General features: G+C 47.7%; 1 protein-coding gene across 5 annotated transcripts in view; it reads right to left on the bottom strand.

Annotated features, from left to right (window-relative positions):
• Positions 1-27,632, bottom strand: part of RELB (RELB proto-oncogene, NF-kB subunit) — a 321,053-nt gene that overhangs the window by 81,839 nt on the left and 211,582 nt on the right. For 4 of the 5 annotated variants that reach the window (XR_003943711.1, XM_030217493.1, XM_030217497.1 and 1 more), the window contains 2 exons: positions 19,827-19,958; positions 19,516-19,620 (listed from right to left, as the gene is read on the bottom strand). Coding sequence is in view for 4 of the 5 variants with exons in the window: in XM_030217493.1 (XP_030073353.1) it covers positions 19,516-19,620; positions 19,827-19,958 (237 nt within the window). In the remaining variant the exon portion in view is untranslated. The remainder of the gene's footprint in view (positions 1-19,515; positions 19,621-19,826; positions 19,959-27,632) is intronic. The other variant, XM_030217495.1, reaches the window with a different exon arrangement.

Here is a 27,632-nt window from a genome sequence, read left to right as displayed (position 1 = left end):
ATGCTGGACATGGAGTGGAGGAAAGACAGGAAGTAGATACACATGGAGGGGAGAGGAGAAATGCTGGGCATGGATGGCAGGGAGAGAGGAGAAATGCTGGACATGGATGGAGGGGAGAGAAGAGAGAAAGTGAGATGAACATGGATGGAAGCGTGGAGAGAGAGGAAAAATGGTGGATATGGATGGAGGAGAGAGGAAGGAGTTGTATATGGATGGAGGGGAGTGAAGCAAGAGGAAGGAGATGCATACTGACAGAGATGAGGGAAAGGGAAAAAAGGAGAAAAACCACATGGATGGAGAAAATTGACGCTGGATGGAAAGGAGAGAGAGAGGGGGCAGATGCTGGAAGGAAAGGGGGAGAGAGGGGGTAGACGCTGGATGGAAAGGGGGGAAGTTAAGGATCGCGGAAAGAAGAAACAGGAGACTGGAACCAACACAATTAGAAACAGTAAACGGCCAGACCACAAAGGTAGGAAAAAATGAATTTTATTTTTAGTTTAGGATAAAGTAGTGTGGTAGCTGTGTTAATAAATACAGAAAATGGAAGTAAGGTGATATCTTTATAGGACTAATTTGAATACAATTTTGACTAATGTTTGGAGACCAAACCCTCCTTTCTCGTGTCAGAACAGAATACCATAACAGCAGTATACTGTCCTGACCTGAGGAAAGACGTTTTGGCCTTTGAAAGCTAATTGAAAAATGTATTTAGTCCACTAAATGATATTATCATATTTTACATTTTTTGTTTTATTTGTATTTGTTAACCTATAGTATAGTGATTGAAATATGTCAGTTTTTGAAATTTGCATCTCTTTATATTTGCACAGTACAGGGGGACTGAGGGGTGGGACTGTTCAGGGAAGAAGTCCTGGTGCAGGTTGCAGGCAGCCTATAAGTGGTGCTGCCACTGCCCAGGTGAAGACTGCAGTAGACAGAATTTTAAGGTATGGGGGGGGGGGGGGGACGCACTGCCTGTAAAAAATAAAAATAAAAAATTCAGCACCCCCAATCATTTTGAAAAGTTGGCTCCTATGACTGGTACACTTGTGGTGGAAAAACATAGTAAATGTATGAGCCTTGCTGTACCTACATTAAGTGACACCTTCAGGCTTGAAAGCTATTGTAGTGGTGCACAGTGAGGAATAGTTGATTTTTTTTCTGTTCCAGCAAGGCTTACAATACACTATATAGAGGGTTACAGTGAAAGTTGTACCTGGGACTTTTTAAGTGAAGTGAACTGCAGTGCCCTTATACGGTAGGCTGCCCCACTGCTCTGCTGGGATGTCTGTTTGGCCGGTCTGCTAAAAATGCTGGCCCCAGACATTCCAATGACTTGTTTTTTGTGTTTTCCTCTAGGATGTTATTTTTTTTTTTATAATAGTACCTAAACAAAGACGTACTGATCATAAAAATGTCTAGAAAATGGCAATTTAAAAAAAACAAACAAACCCAAAAACGAGGAATCCACCACTGGAGATAAAGTCCAACAGTCTTTTATTGATGAAAATAAAGAAGGGACCTGACACGGGCCGTGTTTCAGTGCATACAAGCGCCTACATCAAGGGTCAAACAGTAAGCTCTATTGGTGAAAAATTAAATGAAAAATAATAAACAAAATAATAATAAACAAAAAAAGTGAATAAACATATGCGTGTGTAAAAATAAAAAATATGATTAAAACCATGTATATAATTATTAACATGTAAATTAAAAAAAATACTTTGAAAAACATAATTATCAACATATAAATTCAAATGCATAGCTCAGTCGACATCATAAAGACACTGAATTTGTGTATTGTCAGGACTAAGCAATTAATGTGACGTCCTTATAGGATACCATCGAGAAAACAATGCATGAAAGGTAAAGGAAGTTCAGAATTGACTACAACAAAGAACGGTCCCGCCACTACGCTTACCTAGATGGAGGCGCAGGACCACAGCTCTGCGCATACACGAAGCTGTAGAACGTCAAACAAAATCTGAGCACTGAAAGCTGTAAAGATACAAAATGTTTAAAGACCAGACTTATGCTTCCGGTTGGGCTATGGAGGAGTGAGGAGGAAGTGTATCGCTGCTCCAGAGCGCCCGATATAATCAGCACACAGAATCAGCTTTTTTCCCCCTGAACAGAAAACTTAAATTAATCTCAGATGGTATTGAGTACGATAAGACCTTTGTGGAGTTAAAAACTAGCACGGATGGCCGCCAAATCCACGTGGAAAGAGAGTCGGGAGAAGGGGCGGTTAACAGACTCCAAGATAGCGGACAAGAGCATGCCGCCGTCCCCGACATCGAGCTTTCTATGGTCTGCAGAGATAATATTGGAGGTTAAAGCGGTGGTGGAAGCAAAATTTCAACGGATCCTGGACAAATTGGATAGGATGTAGGAGAGGTACGTGGCAATGGCGGCGGAGCTCCAGACGGTGCAGCAGCATGTGGGGAACATAGAGGACGAAGTGCAAAAGGTGACAGAGGGGCAGCCACAGCTTTTAAAGTGCCTTTTGGATTTAGAAGAGAACATAGAAGATTTAGAAAATCGCTCCTGCAGAAATAACTTAAGGCTGGTGGGCTTCCCGGAATCCCTTCCAGAAAAGGACTTTAAAATTTTTTTTGGAAGTCTGGTTTCCCAAAGCAGTGGCACTCCCAGAGCTAGTGGGTGCTTTTCGGGTGGAAAGAGCACACCGGCTGGGGCAGTGTAAGGAAGGAAGGGATCGCCCCAGAGTGATAATCCTTAAGGTGCTTAACTATGCCCATAAAATGCAGATACTACAAGCACTGGGGGGGGGGAGGAGGCACGCAGCTGCAGTACCAAAATGCCCGCATTTTATGCTTCCAGGACTATTCTGCCAAGGTATCTGCAGCCCAGAAAGCCTTTGAACCAGTATGCTCAAAATTATTTGACTTAAAGCTTCTCTTCAGTTTACTCTATCCAGTGAGGCTGAAAGTAGTAAATCATGGTCAGGTGCACTTTTTTGATTGAGTAGAAGAGGCAAGAGCATTCCTAGCCAAGATGGTGGGCACACGGCCAGAACAGGCATGAAGGCTGGATGTAATAAGTGCTTGCACATATGCGAGGAGGCCTCAAAGGATTCAATTACAGGACAGCAGAAGGAATCAACAGTCTGCAGTTTCATTGCAAGACACTATGCTGGGCGAGGTGCGGGCGAACTGGTGTTGGTGCTGGACACCCTGGCAGATAAATCACAGCCCTATAGTGGGACTCATCATATAACAGTTCCATCTACTTTGCCCAGCTCTGATGTACTGGGATGGAGAGCTTTAGATGCTGCACATGCGAATTAAGGCGGTAAATCTCGCGCAAGACATTTCCTCTGGAATTTGGGCCACTTGTTTTGGGGGCAGCAGTTCAGAAAACGGAGCCCTGTTGGATTGCATGATGGCAGCAGACTTCAGTGATACCCCTGGTAAGCCTTTCCTCAGCTGAGAGGTGCCCAGCTCTACCACCGGCTGCCTTTCAGGTGCTGTGGAGGACTTGCAGCTCATCTGCATATCCTTACAGCCTTCTCCGGGGTGACACCCAGGTCCACTCCGATCCACCCAGGGCCTCCGCTCTGGGTGCCGCGCTCGAGCATTTTTCTCTTTGCATCTAATCTTCTTCCCAGTTGCTAAAGTACCTCAGTCATTTATGGGCCCTATTCACATTCTCTTCCTAGCCCTGTCCCTTCCTAATCTTTTCCCTCACCCCTTCTCTGCCCTTCTCTTGCGCCCTATGGAATGCCCGCTCTATCTGTAACAAACTCCCCTATATCCAGGACCTCTTTATCTCGCGTCACCTCCATCTGCTCGCCATAACAGAAAACTGGCACTGCCCTGATGACTCTGCTTCAGTCGCAGCCCTCTGCCATGGTGGTTATCTTTTTTCACATACTCCTCACCCTACTGGTCGCGGGGGCGGTGTTGGACTACTTCTCTCTCCCTCCTCCAGATTTCAACCCCTTCTTCCACCTCAATCTCACTGTTTTCCCTCCTTTGAAGTCCACTCTATCCGCCTTTTCTCTCCTCTGCCTCTTCGAATAGCGGTCATTTATCGTCCCCCTGATAAGTCCCTTTCATCCTTTCTCAGTGACTTTGATGCCTGGCTTGCCTTCTTCCATGATCCTTCCTCCCCCTCTCTCATCCTTGGTGACTTTAATATTCCTGCTAATGATCCTTCCAACTCTTATATTTCCAAGTTACTCGCTTTAACATCCTCCTTTAATCTCCAACTATGCTCCACCTCCCCCACTCATCAAAATGGTCACTGTCTTGATCTCATCTTCTCCTCCAACTGTTCATCCTCTAGTTTCCTTGCCTCTGATCTTCCCCTCTCTGATCACCATCTTATAACTGTCACACTTAAATCTCCTCCCTCCCAGTCCCGTCCTATTATATCTAATTTATCTAGGAATCTTCACGATATTGACCCTTCATCTCTATCCTCCCATGTTTCAAACCTCCTCTCTACTGTGGCACCATCCACGTCTGTCAACGAGGCTGTTTCTTGTTATAACAATACTCTATCCTCTGCCTTAGACACTCTTGCACCTTTGATGACCCGCCCTATAAGGCGCACAAAACCCCAACCTTGGCTGACTTCTAATAACCGCTACCTACATTCCTGTACCCGCTCCGCCGAACGCCTCTGGCGGAAATCTCGGGCCCTTGCTGATTTCCTACACTAAGTTCATGCTGACCTCCTTCCAATCTGCTCTTTTACGCGCCAAACAGGATTATTATATCCAACTTACCAACTCTCTTGGCTCTAACCCTCGACTTCTCTTCACCACATTAAACTCTCTCCTCAAGGTGCCCCCTCCCCCAACTCCCCCTTCATTATCTCCTCAGACCCTTGCTGAATTCTTTCACGACAAGGTTCAAAAGATAAACCTTGAATTCTCCACCTCGCCACCTCTCCCTCCACTAGTCCGTTCACCTCTCTCTCCTTCCCCTCATTCTTTTTCCTCCTTTCCTGAAGTTACTATAGAGGAAACTACACTTCTCCTTTCTTCCTCAAAATGTACCACCTGTTCCTCTGATCCCATTCCCACCCACCTTCTTAATGCCATCTCACCTGCTCTTATTCCTTTTATCTGTCACATTCTCAACCTCTCACTTTCCACTGCAACTGCCCCTACTGCCTTTAAACATGCTGTGGTCACACCTCTCCTTAAGAAGCCTTCACTCGACCCTACTTGTCCCTCTAATTACCGACCCATCTCCCTCCTCCCTTTTCTCTCCAAATTACTTGAGCGTGCTGTTCACCGCCGCTGCCTTGATTTTCTCTCCTCACATGCTATTCTTGACCCACTACAATCTGGTTTTCGCCCTCTCCACTCAACCGAAACTGCTCTTACTAAAGTCTCCAATGACCTATTACTGGCTAAATCCAGAGGTCTCTATTCCATCCTCATTCTTCTTGATCTTTCCGCTGCTATTGACACTGTCGATCACAGCATACTCCTTGATATCCTGTCCTCACTTGGATTCCAGGGCTCTGTCCTTTCCTGGTTCTCTTCCTACCTCTCCCTCTGCACCTTTAGTGTTCACTCTGGTGGATCCTCTTCTACTTCTATCCCTCTGCCTGTCGGCGTACCTCAGGGTTCTGTTCTTGGTCCCCTCCTCTTTTCTATCTACACTTCTTCCCTTGGTTCATTAATCTCATCCCATGGCTTTTCCAACCATCTCTATGCTGATGACTCCCAAATCTACCTTTCTACCCCTGATATCTCACCTTGCATCCAAACCAAAGTTTCAGCGTGCTTGTCTGACATTGCTATCTGGATGTCTCAATGCCACCTGAAATTAAACATGACCAAAACCGAACTTCTCATTTTCCCCCCCAAACCCACCTCCCCACTCCCCCCGTTTTCTATTTCTGTTGATGGCTCTCTCATTCTCCCTGTCTCCTCGGCTCGAAACCTTGGGGTCATCTTTGACTCTTCTCTCTCCTTCTCTGCTCACATCCAGCAGACCGCCAAGACCTGTCGTTTCTTTCTTTACAACATCCGTAAAATCCGCCCCTTTCTTTCCGAGCACTCTACCAAAACCCTCATCCACACCCTTGTCACCTCTCGTTTAGACTACTGCAATCTGCTTCTTGCTGGCCTCCCACTTAGTCACCTCTCCCCTCTCCAATCGGTTCAAAACTCTGCTGCCCGTCTCGTCTTCCGCCAGGGTCGCTTTACTCATACTACCCCTCTCCTCAAGTCGCTTCACTGGCTCCCTATCCGTTTTCGCATCCTGTTCAAACTTCTTCTACTAACCTATAAATGTACTCACTCTGCTGCTCCCCAGTATTTCTCCACACTCGTCCTTCCCTACACCCCTTCCCGTGCTCTCCGCTCCATGGATAAATCCTTCTTATCTGTTCCCTTCTCCACTACTGCCAACTCCAGACTTTGCGCCTTCTGTCTCGCTGCACCCTACGCCTGGAATAAACTTCCTGAGCCCCTATGTCTTGCCCCTTCCTTGGCCACCTTTAAATCTAGACTGAAAACCCACCTCTTTAACATTGCTTTTGACTCGTAACCACCTGCCTCCACCTACCCTCCTCCTTCCTGTACAGAATAATTGATTTGATTTGCTTACTTTATTTCTTGTCTATTAGATTGTAAGCTCTTTGAGCAGGGACTGTCTTTCTTCTATGTTTCTGCAGCGCTGCGTATGCCTTGTAGCACTATAGAAATGCTAAATAGTAGTAGTAGTAGTAGTACTTTGATTGAACACTTAATATGTGTGTAACGTATACTGTGGAAGCCATGTGGCCCAACAATCTCAACATCTGCTGAGCTGTGACCTGCTGCAATACCCAAACCTTGGACGCAAGGGAAAGAAGGTTGTTTGCATGCGCCTCTGGGAGAAAGGCTCGGACATTCTTCGTATTGAGCAAGCCTCCTATAAACTCCAATTGTTGAACTGGAAGGAGATAGGACTTGGGGTAGTTTATTACAAACCCTAGTAGGTCCAGCACCTGACTCCTGAGCACTGTCTTCCGAGGTGCTCTTCACCAGTCAATCATCGAGATAAGGAAACACACGCACTCCCAGCTTGCATAGCGATGCTACGACTACTACTACTACTACTTAACATTTCTAGAGCGCTACTAGGGTTACGCAGCGCTGTACAATTTAACAAAGAGAGACAGTCCCTGCTCAAAGAGCTTACAATCTAATAGACAAGTGAACGGTCGGTCCGATCGGGGCAGTCAAATTGGGGCAGTCTGGATTCACTGAACGGTAAGGGTTAGGTGCCGAACGCAGCATTGAAGAGGTGGGCTTTAAGCAAAGACTTGAAGATGGGCAGGGAGGGGGCTTGGCGTAAGGGTTCAGGAAGGTTGTTCCAAGCATAGGGTGAGGCGAGGCAGAATGAGCGGAGCCTGGAGTTGGCGGTGGTGGAGAAGGGTACTGAGAGGAGGGATTTATCCTGTGAACGGAGGTTACGGGCGGGAACGTAAGGGGAGATGAGGGTAGAGAGGTAGTGAGGGGCAGCAGACTGAGTGCATTTGTAGGTAAGAAGGAGAAGCTTGAATTGAATGCGGTATCTGATCGGAAGCCAGTGAAGTGACCTGAGGAGAGGGGTGATATGAGTATATCGGTTCTGGCGGAATATGAGACGTGCAGCAGAGTTCTGAACAGACTGAAGGGGGGATAGATGGCTAAGTGGGAGGCCGGTGAGGAGTAAGTTGCAGTAGTCCAGGCGAGAGGTAATGAGAGCGTGGACGAGAGTTCGGGTGGTGTGTTCAGAGAGGAAAGGGCGAATTTTGCTGATGTTAAAGAGGAAGAAGCGACAGGTCTTGGCTATCTGCTGGATATGCGCAGAGAAGGAAAGAGAGGAGTCAAAGATGACTCCGAGGTTGCGGGCAGATGAGACGGGGAGGATGAGGGTGTTATCAACTGAGATAGAAAGTGGAGGAAGAGGAGAAGTGGGTTTTGGTGGAAAGACGATAAGCTCGGTCTTGGACATGTTCAGTTTCAGGTGGCGGTTGGACATCCAGGCAGCAATGTCGGATAAGCAGGCCGATACCTTTGCCTGGGTCTCCGCGGTGATGTCTGGTGTGGAGAGATACAGTTGGGTGTCATCAGCATAGAGATGATACTGGAAACCATGAGATGAGATCAGGGAGCCCAGGGAAGAGGTGTAGATTGAGAAGAGAAGGGGTCCAAGGACCGATCCCTGGGGAACACCAACAGATAAGGGGATGGGGGTGGAGGAAGATCCATGAGAGTGAACTTTGAAGGTGCGGTGGGAGAGATAGGAGGAGAACCAGGAGAGGACAGAGCCCTGGAACCCAAATGAGGACAGTGTGGCAAGAAGTAAGTCATGATTGACAGTGTCAAAAGCAGCGGATAGATCCAGGAGGATGAGGATGGAGTAGTGGCCTCTGGATTTGGCAAGGAACAGGTCATTACAGACTTTAGAAAGTGCTGTTTCTGTCGAGTGAAGAGGGCGAAAACCGGATTGAAGCGGATCAAGGATGGCATGAGAGGAGAGAAAATCAAGGCAGCGGCTGTGGACTGCGCGCTCAAGTGTCTTGGAGAGGAAGGGTAGGAGGGAGATGGGGCGGTAGTTGGAGGGACAGGTAGGGTCTAGTGATGGTTTTTTTGAGGAGTGGCGTGACTACAGCATGCTTGAAGGTGTCGGGGACAGTTGCAGTGGAGAGAGAGAGGTTGAGGATATGACAGATGGAGGGGGTGATAGTAGGAGAGATGGTGTTAAGTAAGTTGGTGGGGATGGGATCAGAGGAACAAGTGGTGCATTTTGAGGAGGAAAGAAGGCGGGCGGTTTCCTCCTCGGAGATATCAGGAAAGGAGGAGAAAGAGGTCTGGGTTGGTTGGTTGAGGGAGAGGGTTGAAGGGTGAAGAGGAGGAGGTGGCTTGGTAGTGAACTCAAGGTTGATCTTTTGCACCTTGTCGCGGAAGTAGTCAGCCAGTGATTGAGGAGAGAGTGACGGGGGGGTGGGAGCGGAGGGCACTTTGAGGAGGGAGTTAAGGGTGGCGAAGAGACGACGAGGGTTAGAGCTGAGAGAATTAGTCAATTGGGTGTAATAGTCCTGTTTGGCAAGGAATAGTGAGGACTGGAAGGAGGATAGCATGAATTTGTAGTGAAAGAAATCTGAATGGGTGCGAGATTTCCTCCAGAGGCGTTCAGCAGATCGGGCGCAGGAGCGAAGGTAACGGATGCAAGGGGTCAGCCAGGGCTGGGGATTAGTACGCCTTGTGGGACGGGAGGTGGATGGTGCAAGGGTGTCCAGAGCAGAGGAGAGAGTGGCATTGTAAGCGGAGACAGCCTCGTCAACAGACTCGGAGGACATGATGGAGGGGAGGAGATTAGAAATACTAGATGATAAGGTGGGAGGGTCAATAATCTGGAGATTCCTGGAAGTAGTGGTTAATGTTGGGCGGGGCTGAGGGGGAGAGTGAAGAAGTGTGAAGGTGATCAGGTGATGATCAGAGACAGGAAGAGCTGAGGTGTGGAAATTGGAGGGTGAGCCGGAAGAGGAGAGGACGAGGTCAAGGCAATGGCCATCACGGTGAGTAGGGGTGGTGGAACAAAGCTGGAGGTTGAAGGATGATGTTAGAGTGAGGAACTGAGAAGCGTGAGAGTTGGACAGGTCATCAACGTGTATGTTGAAGTCTCCGAGAATGAGGGATGGAGATGAGGGTTCAAGAAAAACAGAAAGCCAGGCATCGAAGTCGGTGAGGAAGGAAGGGAGGGATTTATCAGGGGGGCGGTAAATGACTGCCACTCTGAGTGGCAACGGGTAGAATAGACGGATGGAGTGGACTTCAAAGGATGAGAAGCAGTGAGACTGTGGTAGGAGGAGGGGTTGGAAGCTACAGGAGGGCGAGAGTAGTAACCCGACGCCTCCTCCACGGCCAACTAGGCGGGGAGTATGGGAGAAGAGATAGCCTCCATGGCATAGAGCCGCAACTGAGGCAGAGTCGTCAGGGGAGAGCCAGGTTTCAGTTAGGGCAAGCAGGTGAAGGGAATGAGAGATGAAGAGATCGTGGGTGAAGGGAAGTTTGTTGCAGACCGAGTGGGCATTCCACAGTGCACATGAGAAGGGGAGGGAAGAGGGGGGGAGGAGGGGAATAGATATGAGATTGGAGACATCCCGGAAACGTTTGCATGGATAGGACGAAGACAGGTGTGGGGGACCTGGATTGGGATTGATGTCTCCTGCGGATAGCAGGAGGAGGAGCAAGAGAGTGCGGAGGAGGGTGGGGGAGGTAGGGCGACGAAGGCGACGAAGACGGGATGCGCTTAGGAAGAATGGGGATGGGTTAATGGCAGGAAGGAAGTGTTGAAGGTTGAGAGCTAGGAAGGAGGAGGGGGACAGGAGAGATGGTGAGGTGGTGAGGGACGGGGGTGAGTAGGGTATTGCAGTAGTGAGCAAGATGGGAGAGGACATGGGTGGGCAGTGAGTTCCAGTGGTAGACAGCGGTAGGGGGAGGGGAAAAAGATTAGGAAGGGACAGGGCAAGGAAGAGAATGTGTAAAGGGGCCATAAGTAGTAACTGAGGTGTTATGGGTATATATGTAGTGACTGAGGTGTTAAGCGATAGATAGAACGGCAGAGCTGGATTAGAGGCTTAAAACTGGAATGGTAGGCAGCAGGCAGGTAGGCACTGCCCAGTAAGAACAAGTCACACCCACTATGTTTGAAAAATGTGGGAGGAAAGGAGGTGAAGAGCCTGAACACAGAGACAGAGCAGTTATCTGCAGGCAGATTAGGTTGCTTGGGAGGGTATATAAGAACTATCACCCTAGGGGTGGGTGGGTAGAGGGGTGGGTGGGAGGGATCTAAGTCTAAAATGTACAGACAGAGCTGCAGCACAGCCAGTTAATCTGTAAAAAAGATGGATTTCTCAAGAAAAACTGGTATAGAAGGCTGCCCCTCTAACAGAGAATCAGGTCACACCCACTAAGTTTGAATTTGTGGGGGAGATTCAGAGACAGAGCTGCTAAGTCTAAAATGTACAGACAGAGCTGCAGCACAGCCAGTTAATCTGTAAAAAAGATGGATTTCTCAAGAAAAACTGGTATAGAAGGCTGCCCCTCTAACAGAGAATCAGGTCACTACCGCTATACATTCTGTAAAAACCCTGGGAGCTGACGCAATGCCAAAGGGCAATATGCGGTACTGAAAGTGATGTGTTCCCAGCCGAAATCAAAGATACTTCCTGTGAGCTGGAAGTTTCGGGATATGAGTATATGCATACTTTAAGTCCAGAGAGCATAGCCAATCATTTTCCTGAATCATGCGAACAAGGGTACCCAGGGAAACCATCCTGAACTTTTCTTGGACTAGAAATTTATTCAGGGACCTCAGGTCTAGGATGGGACGCATCCCCCTTGTCCTTTTCTGTACAAGAAAGTACCTGGAATAGAATCCCAGCCCTTCTTCCCCTGGAGAAATAGGTTCGACCTCTTGGGCCTTTAGAAGGGCAAAGAGTTCCTCTGCAAGTACCTGCTTGTGCTGAGAGCTGAATGAATGAGCTCTTGGTGGGCAATTTGGAGGTTTGGATAACAAATTGAGGGTGTATCCTAACTGGACTATTTGAAGAACCCACCAGTCGGAGGTTATAAGAGGCCACCTTTGGTGAAAAAATTTTAACCTCCCTCCAACCAGCAAGTTGTCTTGGACAGACACTTTGACTGCGGCTATGCTCTGCTGTAGCCAGTCAAAAGCTCGTCCCTTGCTTTTGCTGGGGAGTAGCAGGGGCCTTGGGAGCACGCTGTTGACGGGAATGAGCGCGCTGGGGCTGAGCCTGAACAGGCTGAACAGGTCTGAACAGGCTGGCGAGCCACAGGAGGGTACCTATGCCTACAGTAGGGAGAGAAAATACTTAGCCTCAGTGTGCTTTTTGATGTGGTCAGTGGCCTCTTCGACCTTCTCTCCAAAAAGATTATCCCCCCAGCAAGGGGCATCCGTCATTCTCTGCTGGACCAAATGGTCCAGGTCAGAAACACGCAGCTAGGAGAGTCTGCGCATTGCTATACTCTGGGCAGAGATTCTGGATGCCATGTCAAAAGTGCAGTAAGTGCCCCTGGCCAAGAACTTGTGACATGCCTTCTGCTGCTTGACCAACTGACAAAATCCTCTGGAGGGAGCACATCAACCAAGTCAGACAGCTGCCTCACCGAGTTCCACAGGTAGATGCTCATGAAGAGCTGGTAAGACTGAATATAAGCGATGAGCATAGCAGCCTGATACATCTTTCTCCTAAAAGAGTCCAGGGTTCTAGCTTCTCTACCTGGGGGAGCCTAGGCATAGTCCCTAGTAATCCTGGCTTTCTTGAGAGTGGTATTCACCACCATGGAGTTGTGGGGTAACTGAGACCTCACCAACCCAGGTTCCCTGTTGATCTGTTATTGGGTATCAATCTTCTTGGGGACCACAGGGACAGAGGGAACGCCCAGTTCCATACGAGGATCGCCTTTAATATGTCGTGGAGAGGAGCCGTCACTGCCTCATTAGGTGAAGAGGTGTAGTCCAGGACCTCGAGCATCTTGGCCCTGGGCTCATCCTCCACTTCTACGGGGAATGGAATGGCCTCCGCCATTTCCTGTACAAAGGAGATGAAGGAGAGACTCAGGTGGAGACAGTCTCCTCTCAGGTGGAGGGGAAGGCTCAAAAGGGATCCCATAGGACTCATCGAAGGAAAAGTAACTAGGATCCTCTTCCGATTTCCACAAGCGCTCCACCAGTGTCGGATAGCACTTCCCTCAAGGATGTTCGAGACCGGGCCCACCTCGACATAGAGGACCCATGTCCTTGGAAGCGGTGTCGAGGAGTCGGCTCCCACCTCGGCTCCGGCAAAGCTTCCTCCACCGACGTTGAAGGAGAACCGGCCTGGGTGGCAATTGATACCAGAGTCACAAGTGGCGCTGGTACCACAGGCCACACCGCAGGCTGAGAGCCAGGCAGGGTCACAGCGGAAGGCATGGCAGGCACTGGCACCCCTCGATGCCGATGCACAGTGCTGCATCAATCCCTCCAAGAGCTCTGGCAGCAAGGCCCAGATACACTCGTCGAGAGCCGCCATCGGTAAAAGCTGAGGGGCCAGTGTGGGGTCAGGTTACCAAACCATCTAGGGTGCGGGAGCAGGATCTCGGCTACTGGGAAAAAGATGCATCAGTAACTCTTGGATAGAGGGGAAGCGGTCCTCTAGGCGCCGACGCTTATCGGGTGTCGAGTCTCTCAGCGCCCTGGAGCTCCCAGCACCGTGTGTCGAATGAGATCAGTGTCGTTGCTTCTTGGCCTTCATCCAAACTCCTCGGTGCCGATGAGGACGACGTCGAATCCTCGTGTTGCCTCGGTATCAGGTCCAACGATGGTCGATCCCGGGGGCCCTGCATAGCAGGAGGCCTCGAAGCAGGTGGAGACCCATTCGATGCCTCACTGCTCCCAGTGTCTCGGGGTCTCACAGCAGCCACCCCTACCTCAACTCCCGACACCAATGCTTCCTTTGATGTCGACGCCAACATCGCCAAACTCAATGTCGATGCTGAAGAACCAGACCGAACTCCAAAAAGTTATTCTCGAGTCTTTCGGGAAATTTGCGTCCTTTTCTTCATACGAAAACAAAGGACACAATTTGCCGGGTTATGGTCGGGCCCAAGGAACTGAATACACCAAGAATGTGTATCAGTACCCGAGATAGTCCGGTTGCACCGAAAGCAATGCTTGAAGCCACTGGGAGTCTTCGATGACATGGAAGGGAAATTGGCTCCGCGATTGTGTCTGAAAAATGGAAAAAGGCACAAAAAAAGAAGAGAGCCATCTGAGCAGGCCTAAATGGGGGCCTGCGATGAAAAAGTAAAGAAAACTTAAACGCGGGCCAAAAAACTAGGAAAATAAGAGGATTTTTTAAAAACTATAATGAAAGAAAAAACAAGAAAAAAAGCACTGAAAACGCGGTTAAGGCTCTTCCCGGGCATGTGAGGAGCAATGAAGAGTGCAGCTGCTTCCTCCCCCAGAAAGAAAGAACCTGAAGTGAAGCGGATGTGCTGAGGATGGGAAGGAGTTCCGCGCATGTGCGGTGGGATGCAGCTCACGCCTCAGAAGGCTCTCAAAATTTTTTCTATGCTGGCTAACGTTCCTAATCCCAGGCGACGTGGATCGTCTACACACTTGTGAGAATTGGAAGCCTGCTTGTCCTCAGAGAATCCAGTTGTTCCTTTGCAGAAGATGGAACCAGCACAGCCAGCCCCTGTCCCAGAAGGTCACCATCAACCAGTCCACCTGCGACTCCCTTAGGTGGTGGCAAAATCACCGCAATATCTACAAGGGGAAACCCCTCTAGCCTCCCCAACAGCAGCTCACAGTCACCACCGACTCCTCTAAGCTCACGTGGGGAGCCCATCTCCTCCACCTAAGAACCAGACCACCTCCGAGACCAACCATCACATCAACCTCCTGGAGTTCAGAGCAATTGGAAACGGTCTACAAGCCTTTGCTCCCTGGATCTCCAACAAAAACATTCTGATACAAATGGACAACAAGGTCGCCATGTTCTACGTCAACAAATAAGGTGGCACAGGCTCCCTTCCCCTCTGCAGATAGACATGCAGGATCTGGATGTTCGCTCTCTCCAAGCGATGCCTCTTACAAGCAACCTACCTGCCGGGACTTCACAACACACTTGCGGACAACCTCAGCCTAAAATTAGACCCTCATGAATGGTCCCTTCATCCTGAAGTCACGAGAGCATCTATTGCACCAATGGGGCACACTGCTGGTAGACCTCTTTGCCAGTGAAGACAACGCAAAGTGCACACAATTCTGCTCCAAACGGCTTTCATAACTCAGATGGAGCCACGACGCCTTTGCAACCCACTGGGGATAACTGAGCATAATCCCCCCACGCCACTCATTCACAAAACACTGCTAAAAATCATCCAGGACAAAGCCACTATCATCCTCATTGTGCCATATTGGCCCACACAAATGTGATTTCTCTTCCTACAACGTCTAGCAACACCACCACCGATCTGTCTACCGAACCACCCTAACCTCATCACCCAGGACCAAGGGACCACACTGTACCCCAACCTAAGGACCCTTGCCCTGTCAACGTAGATGTTGAAAGGCTGATCCTAGCCCCCCCCCCCCCACACATGTCCCCAGAAGTCACAGAGGTCTTACTAGCGACCAGGCAACCATCTACCAGAAAATCCTATGCACTCAAGTGGAAAAGATTCCAGACCTGGTGTTCCACTGCGCAGATAAACCATTTTTCCCAACTGTCCTATAGTACCTACTTTGCCTATCACAAGCAGGCTTCAAGACAGCTTCAATCAAGGTTCACATCAGAGATATATCCGCCTTCCATGACAGACTGGATGGCAAACCACTGTCCTCCCATCATCTAGTGATCAGGTTCATGAAAAAACTGGCATAACCTTCACCCACCAGTCCAGCATCCACCACCAGCTTGGGACCTTAACATCGTCCTCAGACGCCTCATGCTTCACCCTTTTGAACTGCTGGAAACCACGGACGTCAAGTTCCTCACCTGGAAGACTATCTTCCTCATTGCCATAACATTAACTAGGCGCATCAGCAAACTCCAGACTCTTGTGACCTACCCACAGTACACAAAGATCCACCACGACATGCACTCCTCAGAACACACCCAAAATTCCTGCCCAAAGTGGTTTCCCCTTTATCAAACCATTGTGTTCCCCTCCTTCCACCCAGGGCCGCACTCCAACCAGAAAGTACAGTTACTTCACACCTTGGACTGTACTTGTGCCCTGCGCCTCTACCTCCACCACATGCAGAGCTGGAGGAAAGCCTCTCAGCTCTTTGTCTCCTTTGACTCCAACAGACCTGGCTCCCCGGTCGGAAAATGTACTCTATCCACCTGGATATCTGACTGCAATTCCTTCTGTTATGCAGAAGAAGGCCTAACCCTCCCCAACAAGGCCTCAGCTCACCAACTGTAGGTCATAGCCACCACACTGGTCAACCTGCACTCGACCCCAGTAAAGAACATCTGCAGAGCTGCAACCTGGTCCTCCATACACATCTTTATGAGACACTACTGCCTAGACCACCTTTTCACGACCGTGAAACAGTTCGGCTTAACCGTCCTTCAGGCAGCAACCACTCCAGGGGACTCTGACTCAGAGCACGTCAAGGCCCAATCCTGAAACTCTGTCACTGGACAGCAGGGGCACAGATCCTGCTGACATTCTCAATTTTCACGTTGCCCAGCCCAGACTGACCACACTGTACGATGTGACTCTATTTACCTTGCATTTGCCTTGTACATCTATGCGCCTTACTGTATGACTTGCCATACTGTTTTGTTTGCCAGAGAGACAGACATTAGTTCACAATGCCCTATTGTATGCAGAGAGACAACCAGTTTGTTTCTAGAAAGTCAGTCAGTTATGCAATTATTTTCAGTTATGTTGGACCCTGCTCCTGTTTGATTTTCGCCACATCGGCACTGTTCTCATTATAACTTTGTTGGCTATGGTTCAGTTCTCTTGAATAAAGCTCACCTTCTTTATCCCTGAGCGTGAGGTCTCTCTACCATTTATAACTGTCTTGCCCCGCAGTCTCATCCTACCTCAGCGGGATAGCAGGGTCTCAAAGGGGCCCTTCAAACCTAATCACTATCTGGCCCTTCTTGCCCCCTCAGCTGGCGAGTCACCAGTGTGTGACTGACTCATCCTGCTTGTCCATGGAGAAAGTAAGGTTACTTACCTGTAACAAGGGTTCTTCGTGGATAGCAGGATCAGTCAGCCACACAAACCCTCCCTCCTCCCCTACGGATGAAACCGTGGGACTAGTTGGGAACACCTGAGGAGGAAGGGGTTGCACAGGGGTATACGTGGAGGGGCATAATCGAACGGGGCGCCCAAGTTTTGCTAAGGACGTCCTCACAGGACGTCCCGGTGAAGGGGCGGGGAAACTCGTATTATCGAAACAAGATGGGCGGCCATCTTTCGTTTCGATAATACGGTCAGAGACGCCCAAATCACAAAATTTAGGTCGACCTTAGAGATGGTTGTCCTTAGAGATGGTCGACCCCAATTTTCGGCGATAATAGAAACCGAGGACGCCTGTCTCAGAAACTGCCAAATCCAAGGCATTTGGTCGTGGGAGGAGCCAGCATTCGTAGTGCACTGGTCCCCCTCACATGCCAAGACACCAACCGGGCGCCCTAGGGGGCACTGCAGTGGACTTCATAAATTGCTCCCAGGAACATAGCTCCCTTACCTAGTGTGCTAAGCCCCCCAACCCCCCCCCCCCCCAAACCCACCCTCCACAACTGTACACCACTACCATAGCCCTAAGGGATGAAGGGGGACACCTACATGTGGGTACAGTGGGTTTCTGGTGGGTTTTGAAGGGCTCACATTTACCACCACGTGTAACAGGTAGGGGGGGGGGGGGAGAATGGGCCTGGGTCCGCCTGCCTGAAGTGCACTGCAGTACCCACTAAAACTGCTCCAGGGACCTGCATACTGCTGTCATGGAGCTGGGTATGACATTTGAGGCTGGCAAAACACATTTGTAAAAGTTTTTTTTTTTTGAGGGTGGAAGGGGGTTAGTGACCACTGGGGGAGTAAGGGGAGGTCATCCCCGTTTCCCTCCGGTGGTCATCTGGTGAGTTCTGGCACCTTTTTGAGTCTTGGTTGTAACAAAAAAAGGACCAAGTAAAGTCGCCCAAGTGCTGGTCAGGGACGCCCTTCTATTTTCCATTATTGGTCGAGGACACACATGTGTTAGGCACGTCCCAGTCCCGCCTTCGCTGCGCTTCCGACACGCCCCCGTGAACTTTGGTCGTCCCCGCGACAGAAAGCAGTTGAGGACGTCCAAAATCGGCTTTCGATTATGCCGATTTAGGCGACCCTGGGAGGACGCCCATCTCCCGATTTGTGTCGAAAGATATGCGCCCTTCTCTTTCGAAAATAAGCCTGATATTGTCCAACCTATGCATGCTCAGATGGGGTCTCTCTCTCAAAGGCTTTCCTCTGAGCTCTGGGAGAGCTTATCCATTTCCGGGTTCGTCGGATGACGTCACCAGTGTGTGGCTGACTGATCCTTCTGTCCACAGAGAATCTTAATTACAGGTAAGTAGCTTTACGTGTTTTCAAATTTGTTTTTTGGTTTTTTTTTTTTACTTACCTCAGCAAGCAGGGTGGTTGGGGGGAGGGAGTCAAAGCAATTTTTGTTTCTTGTTAAAAATCTGTACAGTGGAAGTGAAAGCCACAATATAAAGGAAAACATCTAGACTTTTACAGCCTAACAGTGATAAGCAGTCAGCCCTAGGCTGCCTCTAGTTGAGCTAAATACCTGGGGAAAAGAAATCCAGGCAGCTGGACAGAGAGCCAGGAAGAGAAATGAATTTGGATGATACTTTTTAATCCAGTATGAGTAATGAAGATACTTATTTATAGAACCTGAGCATTTTAAAGCCTGGGCTTTCTCTTATGCAGTTTTTTTTTGTTGCTGTTGTTAAAGCCAATGATTCTGCCCTGGACTTTATTTTGAGAAAGCTGTGATGAACACTATTATTACAGTTCCTTTATTAAAGACTTTTGTTTCTATCTTTGGACTGTGTGCTCAAAGCCACTCCTCTGAGGCAGGGGAGGGGCAAAACCTGGTTGATTTGAGAATACAGCTAGGAAACACTATTCCCTAGGTGTAGCTAGTGACAGGTGAAATTGTACTAGCATGCAGGATTAACAAACTTTTTCTCAACACCATATACATGCTGCTGCAAATGCCATATAATGCATAACTGGTGGGCTTCACTCATTCCCAAATACATATTGTACTAAGTCCAAATCCGTTCAGCACGTTATCACACAACAACAGCTATATTCCATCCTCCTCTTTATACACAGTATCCTGTATCCAACATTCTGCACCTTATCACACAGCAGATACACTCACTCCTCCTACACAGAGCAAGTTATGCATTTGCTTAGTCTTAAGTTGGGCAATTTTCTTTAGCAGTGATATTCTTCCGCTAAATGAGGTGTTGGAATGGCCTAATGGTTAGAGCAGGAGACTGGGGACCTGGGGAACCTGGCTCAACTCCCACTGCTGCCTAACAGTCAGCAGTAGATTGAGATCTTGGGGAACCAGGTTCAATTCCTCTGCAGCTCTGTGTGACCCTGGGCAAGTCACTTAGCTCTCCATTGCCCCAGGTACAATATAACACTAGATTATGAGCCCATTGGGGACAGCACCAGTACCTAAAAAGAAAATTGTAAACCACTTAGGTCTAGGCGGTATACGGATGGTGAAAATAATAAATACAATTTTAAAATCAGGTCTGATAAATAGCCGATCTAACTTTAAAATTATGCATGTCAGTGTGGTACCAGTCGTACACTTATTCAACAATGCTTGTTAAACAGATAGTACCAGAGCTTAAATTTAGACACTCGCTGGCCCAGTATCCTGTGACTTACACCATGTAGCTTATCAAATAGCAGGTGCACCACATTCTCCAATATACTGCCTGATGTCTTCTCACCTTTCTGTACCTTATCACACAATAAGTAAACTTCCTCGCCTCCCCCACACTGTCCTGTCTCCTTATTCATACGGCAAATCTTCAGCTCTGAAGTATTGGTAGATTCTATAGATGAAGAGAGAAAACTAACAATGAAAAAGTCATAGATATACAGGCAGAGCTGTGTACATGTGCGTAGTCTGGATGCTAGAAGCGCCAAGGGTACTGTGAGACAGGATGGAGGTGCCCAGGCAGAGCTGTGTGGTTTGGTTCTGGCACCCCTACCAGCAGTAGACTACAGTAGGTCCCTCACATTCCTGTGTGATACTTACTTTTGTCATAAATGGGCTCTGACAAAATGGGACCCAGAGTCTCGGTATTTCCACTGGAATCCTGATAACATGCTTGGAAGCAAAGTCGCACCACATTCATGTCCACTTCCTCATGGTTTTTCCAATGACCTGCTATAATGAAATAAAAGATTATCTCTTGTGCCATGCAGTTATCTACTGCTTCCCCTGCCAAAGCTCCCATTCTTACCCTGTCTGTCAAAGCATTACAATGATGACAACACTGTTAAAATGTGCAATAGCCTTTGGGTACATTCTTTGCCAATTCTCTGGGCTTCCAAAGGAGCACAGCCACATACTTCCTTCTTTAGGATAACAGAGAACCCTGCCAAAGCTCCCTTTCTTACCTTATCAAAGCATTACAATGATGGCAACACTGTTAATATGTGCAATAGCCTTTGGGTCCATTCTTTGCCAATTTTCTGGACTTCCAAAGGAGCACAGCCAGACAATTCCTTCTCTAGGATAACAGAGAAAAGGTTTTGGCAGATCTTGTCATAGGCTGTGTCATTGGTGCCAGAGTGTTGGGGCACATGATCACTGCAATAGGCTGTGTCATTGGTGCCAGAGTGTTGGGGGCAAGTGATCACTTTAAACTTTCAAAATAGCAATTTCATAAAAATAGTGAAAATGATAAAAATTAAAAAAAATAAGATGAGCATTCATGCTCTTAACTTTGAGAATTATGCTAACGTGGCCTCTGAAAATATATTAGGGATGAGCACCAAAATTCGTATTCAAAATTTCAGTAAACTCCTAAATTTAGGAGGATAAAAGAGGGTGGCAACAGGGATGGTTTTAAAACAGGGAAAATATCAGTTCAGGGAAATGTCAGCACTGATTTTCAGCACTCATAGATCTAGGCATATGAATAGCAGGCCTAAAGTTATAAGCTTATGGGACAATTCTACAAGCTGACACCTAGAGGTATGCACCATTTACGTCAAAGATGCCATCAATTGACAGATACCTATGCCTAGACATTATTCTATAAGGTAGTGCTTAAGTGTAACACTGCCTAACTGTAAGAGGGTATACATGTTGGCGGAGTATGAAAAGGCCATGGCATACCTCCCAGTTATGTGTGTAGTTAGAACATAAGAACATAAGAGTAGCCATCACTTAGGCATGCCAGCTTAAGCCTGCCATTGACATGGCATGGGGGAGAAATGGCCATGCAAATGCTGACATACATTTGTCTTACATAACGGACTCTTGGTGCCAAGATGTTGTTACAGAACTGGAAGTAAACTGTGAGGAATATGAGGGTGAGAGAGAGAATGAAGGCACATGGAGGAGCGAGGAGGCTCGAGAGGGAGGGACACTGGGTAGAGAAAGGAAGGAGTCTTTTTCCCTGGGGGATTGGAGAAAAGGAAACGACTACAATTCCCAGCAGCCCCTGAGTAGGTCCCATGGTAGAAACAGGGACTTCAATCCCCAACAGCCCCCAGAGGAGGTCAGAAGGGCAAGAGAAGGGAGTTGGAAAAACCTGTCCCAGAGAGCCAGGATGAGGGAAGGAGTTATGAACCTGCCCAATCAAGCAAATGGAGAGCAGCTGAGCAATAGCTTGCAGCTGGATGTATTGCAGGGAAATGTGCCCTTCTCTTCACCTTCAGTCTGTGTTGGGAGTTTACTCCTGATCAGCTTGTGTTTTAAGTTTGGTGGCTGTCGGAAGACAAGCTATGCCAAAACATTTCACAGGACCCCACAGTCATTCACAAAGGAAAAATATTCAACATAAAGGAATCTTTCACGTGCTCATCTTCCAATGTGGTATATATCATTCAGTGTAAAAAATGTAAAAAAGGATGCTATATAAAGTAAAAGACACTTTTATATTAGGCTAATATCCTTAATACTGTAGCAAGTTTTAAATTTCTGAAAAACTCAAAAACACTAAGATGGAGTCAGCAGTCCAGCAGCGAGAGGGGTGCTATCCAGTCTTTTACATTGAGTGTCACATGTATGATTATCTCCCAGTTGGTGAGATGTCATATGTTTGCGCCCGATGCAAAGAGCTCCTAGCTCTTAGAGAACGTGTCCGTTCTCTTGAGGCTAGAGTAGCAGACTTGGTGGAGCTGAGGGAGACAGAGAGGTACATAGAGGAGACCTACAGGGATGTTGTAGAGAAGTCCCACCTCCAGTCTAGTAGCCCTTGTGCTACCTTGGAGGAGGGAGGTCTCCTAGAAGGAGAGCATCACCCTGGTGAAGTAGGAAGTACTCCTGTAGCCAGGACCTGCCCACGAGGGGATGTACTATCCTCTCGCTCTGAGGATATGTCTCCAAGTGCTGCCCAGGAGGGAAAGGTTAGGACAGCTGTTGTAGTTGGTGATTCGATCATTAGGCATATAGATAGCTGGGTGGCTGGTGGACGTGAGGATCGCCTGGTGACTTGCCTGCCTGGTGCGAAGGTGGCGGACCTCACGCATCACCTAGATAGGATTTTAGATAGTGCAGGGGATGAGTCCGCTGTCTTGGTACATGTGGGTACCAATGAGATAGGAAAATGTGAGAGAGAGGTTCTGGAAGCCAAATTTAGGCTCTTAGGTAGAAAGCTCAAATCCAGATCCTCTAGGGTAGCATTTTCTGAAATGCTACCTGTTCCACGTGCAGGGCCCAAGAGACAGGCAGAGCTCCAGAGTCTCAATGCGTGGATGAGACGATGGTGCAGGGAGGAGGGTTTTAGATTTGTTAGGAACTGGGCAACATTCTGGGGAAGGGGGAGCCTATTCCGAAAGGATGGGCTCCACCTTAACCAGGGTGGGACCAGGCTGCTGGCGTCGGCATTTAAAAAGGAGATAGAGCAGCTTTTAAACTAGAAATGGGGGGAAGGCCGACAGTCGCTCAAAAGCGCATGGTTCGGGAAAAGGTATCTTGCAAAGATACCTCACAAACAGGGAAGATAGGGTTTCTGGATAGTGAGGTTGCACAACAGACCGTGGTAGACCAGGTGCCCTAAAATACAACTAAAGATCAGACAAAAGATGTCCAATCAATAGTGTCAGGTACTAAGCATCATGCAAATAAGAACAACAACATACTCTGAAATGTCTATATGCAAATGCTAGGAGTCTAAGAAATAAGATGGGAGAGTTGGAATATATTGCACTAAACGAAAAATTGGACATAATAGGCATTACTGAGACCTAGTGGAAGGAGGATAACCAGTGGGACACTGTCATACCGGGGTACAAAGTATATCGTAGTGATAGGGTGGACCGGACTGGTGGAGGGGTAGCATTGTATATTAACGAGAGCCTTGACTCAGATAGATTACAAATTCAGCAGGACACAAATCACACCTTTGAATCATTGTGGGTTGAAATTCCATGTATAAAAGGGAAAAAAAAACGGTGATAGGAGTGTACTACCGTCCGCCTCGCCAGGATGAGCTGGTAGACACAGAAATGATAAAAGAAATAAGAGACGCGAACAAAATGGGCAATGTGATAATAATGGGTGACTTCAATTATCCAAATATAGACTGGGTAAATGTAACATCGGGACACGCTACAGAGATACAATTCCTTGATGAAATCAAGGACAGCTTTATGGAGCAACTGGTGCAGGAGCCAACGAGAGAAGGAAAAATTCTAGACTTGGTCCTTAGTGGAGCGCATGATCTGGTGAGGGACGTTATGGTACTGGGGCCGCTTGATAACAGTGACCATAATATGATCAGTTTTGATATCGACCTTGAAGTAACTGTACACAGAAAGTCAAATACGTTAGCGTTTAATTTTAAAAAAGGAGACTATGATAAAATGAGAAGAACGGTAAAAAAAAAACTTAGGGGGGCAACTGAGAGAGTAAAAACTGTACAACAGGCGTGGACGCTGTTCAAAAATACCATCCTGGAGGCCCAGGCCATACATATTCCGCGAATTAGAAAAGAAAGACGGAACTCCAAAAGACAGCCGGCCTGGTTGAAAGTGAGGTGAAGGAAGCTATTAGGGCTAAAAGAAACGCCTTCAGAAAATGGAAGAAGGAACCGTCTGAAAATAACAAGAAGCAGCATAAGGAGTGTCAAAGCAAATGCAAGGTGCAGATAAAGAAGGCCAAGAGGGATTATGAAAAAAAGATAGCATTAGAGGCAAAAAAACATAGTAAAAATTTTTTTTTGGTATATTAAAAGCAGGAAGCCGGCAAAAGAATTGGTTGGGCCGCTGGATGACCGAGGGGTAAAAGGGGCGATCAAGGAAGACAAAGACGTAGCGGAGAGACTGAATGAATTCTTTGCTTCGGTCTTCACCGAGGAAGATTTGGGTGGGATACTGGTGTCGGAAATGGTATTTCAAGCGGACGAGTCGGAGAAACTTACTGACTTCACGGTAAACCTGGAGGACGTAATGGGGCAGTTCGGCAAAGTGAAGAGTAGCAAATCTTCTGGACCGGATGGTATTCATCCTAGAGTACTGATAGAACTGAAAAATGAGCTTGCGGAGCTACTGCTAGTGATATGCAACTTATCCTTAAAATCGAGCGTGGTACCGGAAGATTGGAGGGTGGCCAATGTAACGCCCATTTTTAAAAAAGGCTCCAGGGGAGATCCGGGAAATTATAGACCAGTGAGTCTGACGTCGGTGCCGGGGAAAATGGTAGAGGCTATTATTAAAAACAAAATTACAGAGCACATCCGAGGACACGGCTTTTGTGTGGGGAAATCTTGCCTGACCAATTTACTTCAATTCTTTGAAGGAGTAAACAAACATGTGGACAAAGGGGAGCCGGTTGATATTGTGTATCTGGATTTTCAAAAGGCGTTTGACAAGGTACCTCATGAAAGGCTACAGAGGAAATTGGAGGGTCATGGGATAGGAGGAAATGTCCTATTGTGGATTAAAAACTGGTTGAAGGATAGGAAACAGAGAGTGGGGTTAAATGGTCAGTATTCACAATGGAGAAGGGTAGTTAGTGGGGTTCCTCAGGGGTCTGTGCTAGGACCGCTGCTTTTTAATATATTTATAAATGATTTAGAGATGGGAGTAACTAGTGAGGTAATTAAATTTGCTGATGACACAAAGTTATTCAAAGTCGTTAACTCGCGACAGGATTGTGAAAAATTACAAGAGGACCTTACGAGACTGGGAGACTGGGCGGCTAAATGGCAGATGATGTTTAATGTGAGCAAGTGCAAGGTGATGCATGTGGGAAAAAAGAACCCGAATTATAGCTACGTCATGCAAGGTTCCACGTTAGGAGTTACGGACCAAGAAAGGGATCTGGGTGTCGTCGTCGATAACACACTGAAACCTTCTGCTCAGTGTGCTGCTGCGGCTAGGAAAGCGAATAGAATGTTGGGTATTATTAGGAAAGGTATGGAAAACAGGTGTGAGGATGTTATAATGCCGTTGTATCGCTCCATGGTGCGACCGCACCTTGAGTATTGTGTTCAATTCTGGTCGCCGCATCTCAAGAAAGATATAGTAGAATTGGAAAAGGTGCAGCGAAGGGTGACTAAAATGATAGCGGGATGGGACGACTTCCCTATGAAGAAAGACTAAGGAGGCTAGGGCTATTCAGCTTGGAGAAGAGACGGCTGAGGGGAGACATGATAGAGGTATATAAAATAATGAGTGGAGTGGAACAGGTGGATGTGAAGCGTCTGTTCACGCTTTCCAAAAATACTAGGACTAGGGGGCATGCGATTAAACTACAGTGTAGTAAATTTAAAACAAATCAGAGAAAATGTTTCTTCACCCAACGTGTAATTAAACTCTGGAATTCATTGCCGGAAAATGTGGTGAAGGCGGTTAGCTTAGCAGAGTTTAAAAAGGGGTTGGACGGTTTCCTAAAGGACAAGTCCATAAACCGGTACTAAATGGACTTGGAAAAATCCAAAATCCCAGGAATAACATGTATAGAATGTTTGTACGTTTGGGAAGCTTGCCAGGTGCCCTTGGCCTGGATTGGCCGCTGTCGTGGACAAGATGCTGGGCTCAATGGACCCTTGGTCTTTTCCCAGTATGGCATTACTTATGTACTTACTTATGTACTTATGTCACTCTGACCTTCGCCAGGTACAGCATGGTAAATCGAATACCCTTGTCAAACAGTGTCCTGCAGAGCTAGTCCATCGGCCTTCGCTGCTCAGACACGCAAGCACAGTAATCCTGGAACAGAAGGACCCGGGCCCCCTTGTATTCCACAGGGCGTTTAGCCCTGAATCCCTGCATCAGCCTTTCCTTGTCAGCATAATTCAGCACACGTGCAAGTACCGGTCTAGGGCGCTTCTCTCCCGCTCAAACAGCCCCCACTCAGTGAATCCGCTCTACCTGCAGCGGCCCATGTGGCATTGCTACACCCAGCTGTGATGGAAGCCAAGACTCCAAAAACCTATGCAGCTCCTTGTCCTGCATCTCCTCTTGCAGGCCAATAATCCAAATGTTGTTCCGGCGACTCCGATTCTCCAAATCATCTGTAATTTGTAGGAGCTGCTTAACCTCCACCTCCTCCGCCCGGTCCTCTTGCCTGCTGATGTGCTCCTCCACTACTTGGAGCCGCGATGCCTGGCTCTCGATATTTTCTTTTATTTCATCCACTGATGCTTGTAGTTTTGAGAGCCGGTCGCCCCGTACTGCAGTTAACTGTTTTGTGAGTTCCCGGATCGCCTCACCCTGTAAGGTAAATACAGAGGTGCTGCTCTGCTTCGCCGCCGTTTTAGGACTCTCTGCCATCACACGGTTTTTACTGGGCCTGGGGGTTTTCACCAGCATGCCCCGGCACACAGCATGTTCTAGTTCTAAAGGTTGCCCAGATTAACCCCATTGTGTTCGTCCACACTCCGGCCCAGTTTTCGCCTCCGGCGGGGGTCCAGGAATCGTTTAATACGTGGGTTATTATCCAAAATGAGAGGGAGCCGAGTTGCCGAGCATCCACTCAGCCCAACGTCATCACGTGACCTCCCACTACTTATCATTTCTATAGCACTACTAGACGTACGCAGCGCTGTACACTTGAACATGAAGGGACAGTCCCTGCTCGACAGAGCTTACAATCTAATTAGGACAAACAGGACAAATAAGAGATAAGGGAACATTAAAGTGAGGATGATAAAATAAGGGTTCTGAACAAGTGAATAAGGGTTAGGAGTTAAAAGCAGCATCAAAAAGGTGGGCTTTTAGCTTAGATTTGAAGACAGCCAGAGATGGAGCTTGACGTATCGGCTCAGGAAGTCTATTCCAGGCATATGGTGCAGCAAGATAAAAGGAACGCAGTCTGGAGTTAGCGGTGGAGGAGAAGAGTGCAGATAAGAGAGATTTACCCAGTGAACGGGTAAATATAGCTGTTTCTTCAATGTAAATGCAAATTAAGCTAACTATAAGACTAAAGCTGCTTTCTTACCTAGGACTGACAATGAAAAATAAAACCTTGCATTGATTGTTACAGTATAGTACCCAAAGTTAGAATAATTCAAGAGTTAGCATGATGAAAGAAACAGCTTGAAAAGCCTATCCTCTCTACTATCAGCGCTAGGCAGAAAGGAAGTGGGTTTTTAAAAATTTTTTTAGTCTTTTGGGGGGGGGGGGGGTCTAGGTTAGAAGATAGAGCAGTAAACCACAATACAGATTCACAGCACAAAATTAACAAAGCAACAAACAATAAAGTCTAGAGAATGGATATAAGAGGTAGCAAGGAAGTTGAGAAATTAAGAATAAAATATCAGAAGCACTTAGCAGTATTATGGTTCAGGACCAGCACATGCAGCTTTTGGTCACTCTATCAGGGGCGGCCCATAATCTGCCTCCTCAGGAAGGAATGGGGTGGGATGGGATGCCCCCCCCCCCC

This window comes from Microcaecilia unicolor, chromosome 11 (genome assembly GCF_901765095.1).
Source record: "Microcaecilia unicolor chromosome 11, aMicUni1.1, whole genome shotgun sequence".
NCBI classification, from domain to species: Eukaryota; Metazoa; Chordata; class Amphibia; order Gymnophiona; family Siphonopidae; genus Microcaecilia; species Microcaecilia unicolor.
The sequence above is the reverse complement of the archived record's forward strand: the minus strand, read 5'-3'. Positions and strand labels throughout refer to the sequence as shown.